General features: G+C 51.7%; 2 protein-coding genes across 3 annotated transcripts in view; one reads left to right on the top strand and one right to left on the bottom strand.

Annotated features, from left to right (window-relative positions):
• Positions 1-1,715: 1,715 nt before the first annotated feature.
• Positions 1,716-5,094, top strand: atpaf1 (ATP synthase mitochondrial F1 complex assembly factor 1). The gene is given in 10 exon segments (XM_029828109.1): positions 1,716-1,967; positions 2,207-2,315; positions 3,018-3,080; positions 3,149-3,211; positions 3,285-3,335; positions 3,415-3,462; positions 3,873-3,942; positions 3,945-3,967; positions 4,087-4,194; positions 4,407-5,094. Coding segments are annotated over 10 exon segments (933 nt in total). The 5' UTR covers positions 1,716-1,752; the 3' UTR covers positions 4,590-5,094.
• A 66-nt stretch (positions 5,095-5,160) lies between these two features.
• Positions 5,161-9,870, bottom strand: part of rhpn1 (rhophilin, Rho GTPase binding protein 1) — a 9,763-nt gene continuing 5,053 nt past the window's right edge. For both annotated transcript variants that reach the window (XM_029828092.1, XM_029828093.1), the window contains exons 5-16: positions 9,663-9,738; positions 9,152-9,229; positions 8,944-9,068; positions 8,700-8,866; positions 8,422-8,609; positions 8,188-8,344; positions 7,922-8,107; positions 7,575-7,769; positions 7,430-7,506; positions 6,965-7,111; positions 6,693-6,845; positions 5,161-6,622 (exon numbers count right to left, since the gene is read on the bottom strand). In XM_029828092.1, the coding sequence (XP_029683952.1) occupies positions 6,413-6,622; positions 6,693-6,845; positions 6,965-7,111; positions 7,430-7,506; positions 7,575-7,769; positions 7,922-8,107; positions 8,188-8,344; positions 8,422-8,609; positions 8,700-8,866; positions 8,944-9,068; positions 9,152-9,229; positions 9,663-9,738 (1,759 nt within the window). In that variant the 3' untranslated portion in view covers positions 5,161-6,412. The remainder of the gene's footprint in view (positions 6,623-6,692; positions 6,846-6,964; positions 7,112-7,429; positions 7,507-7,574; positions 7,770-7,921; positions 8,108-8,187; positions 8,345-8,421; positions 8,610-8,699; positions 8,867-8,943; positions 9,069-9,151; positions 9,230-9,662; positions 9,739-9,870) is intronic.

Raw genomic sequence — 9,870 nt, 5'->3', positions numbered from 1 at the left:
CCCCCCCCCCCCCCCCCCCCCCCCCCCCCCCCCCCCCCCCCCCCCCCCCCCCCCCCCCCCCCCCCCCCCCCCCCCCCCCCCCCCCCCCCCCCCCCCCCCCCCCCCCCCCCCCCCCCCCCTCACCCAGGGGGGCCACTTTAGTTTGCCATGGGGAGGGTGAGTGAGTGGTCCCAAGACCCTGAAAACCCCAAAGCTTGAAATCAAAACCGTACAAATGATCTGAGATCAGTGCATCACACACACACACACACTTTCCAATTTTAGAGTAAAATGCTTAAAAATGCCAAAACACAATGTTTAGAGCTCTATAGAGAACATGAGAAAATGTAAAGCTCTTATATTGAATTTATTTTAATGTTCAAAAGGAAAGAAAAAGGAAATAAAGTGAAGCAATATCAGTTTATTAGATCAGTTCGGTTCAAATATTAGATTATAATCTGTAATCTAATATTCAAGAAGAGTTTCACACTTCATGATGAAACATCTCATCAGAATCAAATCAAATATTGTCTTTCTATCATTAATGTTAATCTCCACCCACACTTAAATACGTGTCAATCATTAATTTTACTGAAATTACTGGACATCAAAGCAGTAAAGGAAGCAACTGTTTCCCTCCAAAATATTCATGTCTCATATTTCACATTTCTATATTTTCATTTCTCTCTTCTCGAGAGGCAGGTCTTTTGTTCTGAGGTTAAAACGTGTGTGTGTGTGTGTGTGTGTGTGTGTGAGAGAGAGAGTGAGAGAGAGAGAGAGAGAGAGAGAGAGAGAGAGAGAGAGAGAAGTCAATTGAATAAAAAATGAAATGATAAAGCAGCTGTTCCATATTTATTACACAGGAGGCACTTAAAAGCTGAAAACAGAGGAAATGTGTGTGTGTGTGTGTGTGTGTGTGTGTGTGCGTGTGTGTGTGTGTGTGCGTGCACCAAATGTTTGTGGTTTTTGCTTTATTTATTTATTCATTTATTTATTTGTTCTCTGCTCAGCAGCGTTATCTCTGAATTATGCAACGGGCCTCTTTCTCTCCTTAAGTAAAAAATAACATCTGTCCGGCAAATGGAGAGCTTAGTGTTTCTCTATAATTGATGGTAAAAGCCTCCAGAGCCGCACATGAAATATACATTTTCCCCGCCAACAAAGAGAGTGAGAAAGTGCCGATGGAAAGAGAGAAGAGGAGAGTGCAGCTTAAACAAGAGGGTCGCGACCTCACCTCTCAACAATCACAGGACTCTGGGCTTAGTTCCGCGTTTTAACACTAATTATGGTATAAATCATGATTCATATGTTAGGAGTGGTATATTATAATATACTATCTGCCTTTTTCATGTCCCGTAATTGATGCACAGAGTTTACGAAATAGATACAATGTGGATTCTCAACTTTTTATCGGGTTCATTCAGACGTAAAGAAACAGTACCATCTAGTGGTGGAAATGTGTTGTTGTGAAATGTGTCATTGTTGTTGTTGTTGTTGTTGTTGTTGTTGTCGTTGTTGTTGTTTGTAGTAGCAGGAGTAGTAATAACAATAGTAGTAGTGGCTAGTAGTTGGAGCTTTTTTTATTTAGGTAGAAACAGATTGTAAGTTTTAAAACGCACAACTTCCTTGTGTTTGACGATTAACCGGTAAATAGGGAATCATAAAAATGACTCCTTTTGCAGCCCTTTAAACAGAAATGTGATATTTCTTTCCTCCTCCACGCACTAATACGGAACCACTGAGCGGACCCTGATTCCTACCGGAACATATTTGATGTTGCGCGGGACCGATGGGAAGATGGCGGCGGCCATGGTACAAATGTCATGTTTGTACCGAGGGATGTTGGCAGTCAGGGCCACGGGAATTAGGACGCTGATTCCCGGCCTGGTCCCTGTGCAGTATCGAGCCTTCTCGATCCGGAAGGAGCCGGAACTTGAAGAGAATCCGTTCTACAACAAGTACCAGGACAAAATCCAGAAGCTACGCAGGTGAGCGCGCTAATATTGGTGGACAACTCCGTGGAATTGTGTAAAAACTCTTTTTAGTGTTGTTATAACGCAGTGTTTATCGGCTTTTAAAAAAATTGTCCTTTAAATGCATTTATAATGTCCGTCAATGAAAACACTTTCATCTGTTCGACCTCACAAGCCAAGTACATGTTGAACTTATAAAGTGCAGCAGGTTCATGAAGGTCGGTCACGTTGAGCTCTTTTGTTCCCATTTCCAGTGCAGAGCCGCAGGAGTTCAGCGCTCGACTGGCGAAACGTCATGAATCCAAGAAAGATGTTCTGGGTCACTCGAAACAGGCCGAGTTTGTCAGGCTGGTGGAGCAGGAGGTGAAGCAGAACCTCAAGCAGAACATGGAGCAGAACATGAAGCAGCACATGAAGCAGAACATGAAACAGAACATGGAGCAGAACATGAAACAGAACATGAAGCAGAACATGGAGCAGAACATGAAACAGAACATGGAGCAGAACATGGAGCAGAACATGGAGCAGAACATGAAGCAGCACATGAAACAGAACATGGAGCAGAACATGGAGCAGAACATGAAACAGAACATGAAGCAGAACATGAAGCAGAACATGAAGCAGAACATGGAGCAGAACATGAAACAGAACATGAAGCAGAACATGGAGCAGAACATGAAGCAGCACATGAAACAGAACATGAAGCAGAACATGAAACAGAACATGGAGCAGAACATGAAACAGAACATGGAGCAGAACATGAAGCAGAACATGAAGCAGAACATGGAGCAGAACATGAAGCAGCACATGGAGCAGAACATGAAGCAGCACATGAAGCAGAACATGAAGCAGAACATGGAGCAGAACATGAAGCAGAACATGAAGCAGAACATGAAGCAGAACATGAAACAGAACATGAAACAGAACAAGAAGCAGAACATGGAGCAGAACATGAAACAGAACATGAAACAGAACAAGAAGCAGAACATGGAGCAGAACATGAAGCAGCACATGAAACGAGGAGCTCTTAGCACCGTGAATAAATGGGATGTTGCTCGTTTGTAGGTGGAGAAACGAGGCGAGCTGGGAGCCAGCGCTGGAGCATCGGGAGGTTTCACCAAGAACAAGGTGAGATGAGCTCGTGTTGGTGGATCTTCTGCCTTCTCTGAGATGAAGAACTCTGTGGTCTTGTTCAGACTCTGGACTCCATCCTCAACGTAGAGCTGGTCCGAGACAAGACGGGGGAAGAGATCACCAAGGTGAGCCTGGGGGGCGGAGCATCTTCAGCGAGGTCATCGGGATCTCTGACCCCGTTTGTCTTCTTTCCTTCAGCTTTGGATGGAATATTTTTCCACCAAGGACACGATCAGCGCCGTCATCCCGGTGAGTGTAAAACGCCGCCGCAGCGTCGGGACCTTTGGTTCAGCGGTGCAGCTTCACCTTGTGTTCTCCTCGTTAACAGACGTCCACCTACGAGCTGATGCACGGCCGCTCGCGCTCCTGCCCGATGGTAAAGCAGCTGGTTGTGGCGTGATGACGCAACCCTCACCCCCAGACCCTCACCCCCAGACCCTCACCCCCAGACCCTCACCCCCAGACCCTCACCCTCAGACCCTCACCCCCAGACCCTCACCCTCAGACCCTCATCCTCAGACCCTCACCCCCAGACCCTCACCCTCAGACCCTCACCACCTCACCCTCAGACCCTCACCCTCAGACCCTCATCCTCAGAACCTCATCCTCAGAACCTCACCCTCAGACCCTCACCCTCAGACCCTCATCCTCAGACCCTCATCCTCAGAACCTCATCCTCAGACCCTCATCCTCAGAACCTCATCCTCAGAACCTCACCCTCAGACCCTCACCCTCAGACCCTCATCCTCAGACCCTCATCCTTCCTTCTTCTTCCTCCCACCTCAGTTCCTGTACGCGCTGCCTCAGAAGGAAGGTTACGAGTTCTTCATCGGCCAGTGGTCGGGAGACCAGCTGCACTTACATCCCTCATCAACATCCAGGTGTGTGTGTGTGTATATATGTGTGTATATATGTGTGTGTGTGTGTGTGAGTGTGTGATAAAGGCAGCAGCTGCTCTCACAGTTCCAAACAGCTTCATTGATAGTTGCTCTTCCATCAGACCCTGGGGGAACAGGCCCCCAGTCAGCTGATCCTCTATCACTACCCAGACCTGAAGCAGGAAAAGGGTCTGGTCTTCATGACGGCCGAGATGGACTCCAAGTTCATCGTAAGTCTTCCTCACCTGATCCTCACCTGATCCCCACCTGATCACCTGATCCTCACCTGATCCCCACCTGATCACCTGATCCCCACTCGATCACCTGTGCTCTTGCATGCTCTGATAACAGCGCGTCCTTTGTCCTCTCAGCTGGACATTTGAGGGGACAAGACGGAGGGACAGGCACGGTTTAACCACATGTCCCGTCCTCTGTCTTCCAGACTGTCCACCAGGCGCAGTGCTTAGCCAATCAGGTACAGCTGTTCTACGGCACGCAGAGGCAGGAGACGTTCCGATTGGCTGAGACCTTTAACCACCATCCTGCTGAGTTCAAACACATGTTGGTGATAGCGGAGCTGGAACAGAGCGGCCTGGCAGCAGCTGCTCCTGGACGATCGCCGTAGGCGACACCTTTGCTTCCGAACTTTTAGAATTAAGTGGTTCTCATCGCTGGCAAACGCACGTCAGCTTGGATGCAACGAAACCAAACAAGGCCAATGTTTCAGTCACCAGACTAAAATCAGATGATTTTGGTTGTTGCTTCAGATTTCTGTCATAAACGGTTTCATTTGAATCTGCACATTTGTTGTATTGAAGCTGCCACCAGGCGGCGCCACCGTCCAATTATCCGGTTACAAATGCGTTTCTGGTCACGTGGGTTTACATGCTACAGGCATACACACACACAGGTGTGTATATCTGCGTGAGTATATGCTCAATACTGATAGGGACATAATCTCACACAGATTCTCATGGTTCAACCAGGTAACAATGATGTTTTCTTCCACAGGACTGAAAAATAACTGTTGATTTTTATTTAGAAGTGGAAAAAACCTACAGTGCAAATCTCCAAATGTAATCATTCAGGGATGGTCAAAGCTTCAAAAAATAAAATTAAGACAATATTAAGGACATTTCTTGAATTCTGTATGATACATATTCATATCATTCTCAACTAAAATCCCAAATGCACTCTTTAATTTCCAAACTACAGTTATAGTCACACATTATTTTTATAAAGAACCTTCTGGAACTTATTGTCTTGGATCCTAGTCCATAATCACTTCTCTCTATGTGATGAAATTGCATTTTATTTAGTTCCATCATCTAAGTTTGATTCCTGAACAGAGTGAGACAATGGCACAAACATTTAGAAAATCCTGGAGAAATAACTACAGTAAAAACGCCCCGTGAGCCCTGGGAGCAGGACGGCCCCCTGGGAGCAGGACGGCCCCCTGAGAGGCCCCCTGGGAGCAGGACGGCCCCATGGGAGCAGGACGGCCCCCTGAGAGGCCCCCTGGGAGCAGGACGGCCCCATGGGAGCAGGACGGTCCCCTGGGAGCAGGACGGTCCCCTGAGAGGCCTCCTGGGAGCAGGACAGTCCCCTAAGAGGCCTCCTGGGAGCAGGACGGCCTCCTGGGAGCAGGACAGTCCCCTAAGAGGCCTCCTGGGAGCAGGACGGCCTCCTGGGAGCAGGACAGTCCCCTAAGAGGCCTCCTGGGAGCAGGACAGTCCCCTAAGAGGCCTCCTGGGAGCAGGACTGCCCCCTCGGAGCAGGACGGTCCCCTGGGAGCAGGACGGCCCCCTAAGAGGCCTCCTGGGAGCAGGACGGCCCCCTAAGAGGCCTCCTGGGAGCAGGACGGCCTCCTGGGAGCAGGACGGCCTCCTGGTGACGTTCCCGCTCCGTTGGAGCTGCTCCGAAGTGCTTCGGCCAACTTGATCTGGAAGTTGGGACTGTGCTAACTTGCAGCTACAACAAATCCAGCATCAAAGCTCTGGTCCTTTGGTCTTTCCTGCTCCCCTTCTGCAGTCTAATGTCCACGCGTGTGTAAAGAGGAACCGTAAACGTGGTTCCCCCTGGTGGCTGGCTGCAGAACACATGGAGCTTCTTGATTATGAGGGGCTCTGTCAGGGGTCAGGTCCTCCAGCTTCATATTCACTGCTGCTGGTGGCCTCTGATTCTCCGCGTTGAGCTAAAAGAACTGACAGCTACAAAGTTTGTCGAGTTTAAAAAGTGAGGATCCTCATAAAACTATTCTGAGGGAACGGTCAGAAGGGTCCTGCAACGTTTCTGAGCTGAGCGTCGCAACGCTGAGGTGATATCAGGACCTTCCCATCAGCTCCGGTTCTCTGAAGTGGTGAGTTGGGCTGCAGCTCCCCCTGCTGGTGGGGGTGGATCAGCACCTCCCTTGACTTATTCCCTGAGTGTCTGATCCCCAGTCTGGACTCAGTACATCACCTCGGCGTCTCTGATGCTTCCAAAAGGCAAACTGAAGGTGCTTGCAAGTCTCTTGGTGCCGCTGCCGCCGTCCCTCTTTTTCTTCCTGTTCCAGTTCAACAAGGAGGCGGAGCTCTGCCCCTTAGCTCCATCCAGGAAGTGCTGCCGTGTGTTTTCTTTATCCTTGTTGTGGGACAGCATGGCGGCCCTCCTCTCCGCCTGCCGACGCATGTCGTGCTAATTCAGCACCCATTAAAACATCGTGGTCACGTGGGTGGGCCACACCTACCTGCGTGTCGTGAGAGTGTAGCGTGACCACGCTGAGCTCTACTCCTCGATCACCGCAGCTCTTAAGCAAGTGGACGACCTCGGCGTGTTTGGCCCACTTGCAGTCCTGACCGTCCACAGCCACTATATAGTCTCCTTCCCTTAGCCCCGCCTCCTGAAAAGATATTGGTTAGACGGTAATTCTATAAACTTCAACGGTGGCGTCGTTAAAGTCGTCTTCTGACATGTTTTATCATTCCAAGCAGCGTGTGTGATGGAGGCGGAGCTTCTCACCGCGGCACAGCCTCCCGGCACCACTCCAGCCACCAGGACCGGGGAGTCTCCCCTCAGCGTCAGCCCCAGGCCGCCCTCCCTCCTCCGAAGGCCGATCACATGAACAGGACCCCAGCGAGCCCGGGCACAGAACACAGACAGGGGCCCCTGCAGCAACAGGTCCACAGGTCAAGTAGAACAACCGCAGGTTCTGCTGAGCTTGTGTCCACTGAGCAGCACAGTTCAGGACAAATGAAGGTGGGTTTCTATCACAGAAGCTCAGGACGGTAACCTGGATCTGCACCAGCCCACCTGAAGGGTGGAGCTACAAGCAGCACCTGGTGGTGACCCAGAGGGTTCAGCTCTGTCAGCAGGTTCTGACAGGTTCTCCCTTCCCTGGTGTCCCAGACACACACCCCCTGTGGTGCTGACCTGCTCTGCTTTGTGACAATGCAGCATTGGTTTGAGTCATTCCAGGATCCTCACCAGTTTCTGGAAGATATCGGTGACCTGGACAGTAGAGAAGTCCGGTGGGGTGATTTCTGGTTTCTGATGGGTGAGAGCTGTAAGAGAGGACACCAGCGCCATCACGACCAGAACCTCAGAGCAGAGTCTCCTCACAGACACTCACACTGGATCTCTGGAGCCTCGGCGGTTTCATCAAAGTCATCCTCCCGGTCCAGCTCCGAGTACTTGTCCAAGGAACGTCTGTGTGTGAGGGCCAGCACGTCCTGCAGGATGTCCATCTTCCTCAAGACCTTACACAGACTGTGGACCCGCATGGCCTCCTCGTGTCTGATCACAGCACGCCTCAGGTGAGCCTTACCTGCGCGCGCGCGCACACACACACACACACACACACACACACACACGCACGCACGCACGCACGCACGCACGCACACACACACACACAGAGCTGTTACCGATCAGTAAAGCATAAATGTTTTCACACACGTGTGCACGTGCATGTGCACCCACCAAGCCTCCTCCTTTTTTCCGGGTCCTGTAAAATCTGGCTGAGTGACGGTCCCGCGGGGACGTTGATGTAGAAGTGAAGAAAGGCTTCCTCTGATTCCTGGCTGTCCTCCTGCTCCTGCTCCTCCTCCTGCTCCTGCTCCTCCTCCTCCTGCTCCTGCTCCTCCTGCTCCTCCTGCTCAGCACACACTGAGGGGTTTGGAGTAAAGGCATCGCTCGGTGTGGTTAATGAAGCCAGCGGGTTTGGGGAGACGTGTTCTGCTTCTTACGGGTGTGGTCACACAGAGCAGCAGCAGCGTAGAAGTGTGAAAGAGCTGCGAAGTGCTCGGACTTGACCTGAACCATGGAGGCCCAGGAAAAGGGCACGTAGTCCTTCATCAGGGGCTGCGTCATGGTCTGCTGCACCAGCACGTACACGTCTGACACCTGCAGAGACACACGTGCGTGGGCCAGGCGGCCGTCAGCGGCAGCAGGACGGTGGGAGCTGTGACCCGCCCACTCACCCGTGCAGCCTCCTGGGCCAGACGGAGCTGCGAAGTGAAGTGTGTGTCCGCTGTGGTGAGCGTGAGGCGCTCAAACACACACTCCTGCACCTGGGCAACCATCAGCCGGACCAGCATGCACAGCGACGGACTGCTCATGTCCAGGCTGGGAGCATTGGAGAAGTTCTCCTTCAGGTAGTTAAAGGCACCTTTGAGACAGAAGCATGAAGCCGGACGGCGTGGACACGTGGATACTTTGGTTTCTCCAAAGGGTGTCGTGGAATCAAAGGTTTCAGTACCTGCAGCTCTCTGAAAGGCGTCCACAGCTCTGTCTATGCCGGCCACGGCGGAGCGGTCCTGCCGAGCGCCGATCTGGGTGTACAGAGCGCCCACGTTGAACAGAACACTTCCTTTCTCAAAGGCCAGCGTGCGCTGAGACGATGGGACGCCTGTCAGAGAGTCGTACCTGAAGGACACACCACGGCCCACATGTCTGAGTGGTTCAGGACAAACAGGAGCAGAAGGCGGATATAAAGGGGGTACCAGTGGAAGAGCACACCCAGGGTCCGGTGCAGGGGGAAGAAGCGCTGGTCCAGGTAGTACAGCTGGTTGTAGTACTCCATCAGCAGCTCCAGGCCGGCCTGGTTCCGGCTCGGTGTGCGCATCGCCTGGTAGGAACGTCCCAACGTTATCATGTGCAGTGTTGTCGTCCGATTAGAGATGAAAGCTAAGGAAGGGTGGATTTAAGAACCTGTCTGAGCTCCATCAGCTCCTTGATCTCCTGGTTGTACGCAGAGCTGTCCTCCCCGTAGTGTTCGCAGATGAAGTCCTGTCAGGGGAGGGGGCCAACGCCAGCATCAGCTGTGAGGAACCTCCTCTAATGCAACACATCACCTAACTGCCTCAACACTGTTGCTCAGGGTTCAATTAAACGTGTCAGCAGGGTTCATCTGTACTGGCCCAGGACGGGTTCCAGCTGGGGACCTGCAGAGGTTCAGGGATCACAGCCTACTGACAACAATCCTCCCGTATGTCACCGAGGTCTAACAATGCTCAGCTTAACGGCTCGGTTGCCATGGTAACCCCCGTCCACCTGAGCTTGATGGACTGGTGAAGTTTTCCTTTCTAAGTTCAACAGAAATTGGACTGGATCGATATCACCTACAGGTCATCAGGGGCTCCTGGTTCTGCAGGTCCCACAAACAGGGACAGCGTTAAAACCGGGGGGGGGGGGGGGGGGGTCTCTAGATCTGACAGTTCACCTGGATGGGAAGTGTGAAATCCACCTCTTTGGTTTCCTTTAACCCCAGTGGGATCATGGGAACGTTGATGGTCTCGCTGGGAATAGAAATAAACAGAATGTGTGAGTGGGAGAGTGTGTGTGTGTGTGTGCGTGTGTGTGTGTGCGCATGCGTGTGTGCGTGCGTGTGCGCGCGTGCGTGTGCGCGCGTGTGTGTGTGTGTGCGTGCG

This window comes from Takifugu rubripes, chromosome 20 (assembly GCF_901000725.2).
Source record: "Takifugu rubripes chromosome 20, fTakRub1.2, whole genome shotgun sequence".
Classification (NCBI taxonomy): Eukaryota; Metazoa; Chordata; class Actinopteri; order Tetraodontiformes; family Tetraodontidae; genus Takifugu; species Takifugu rubripes.
Note: the sequence above shows the minus strand (reverse complement) of the source record. Positions and strands in the feature narration are given on the sequence as shown.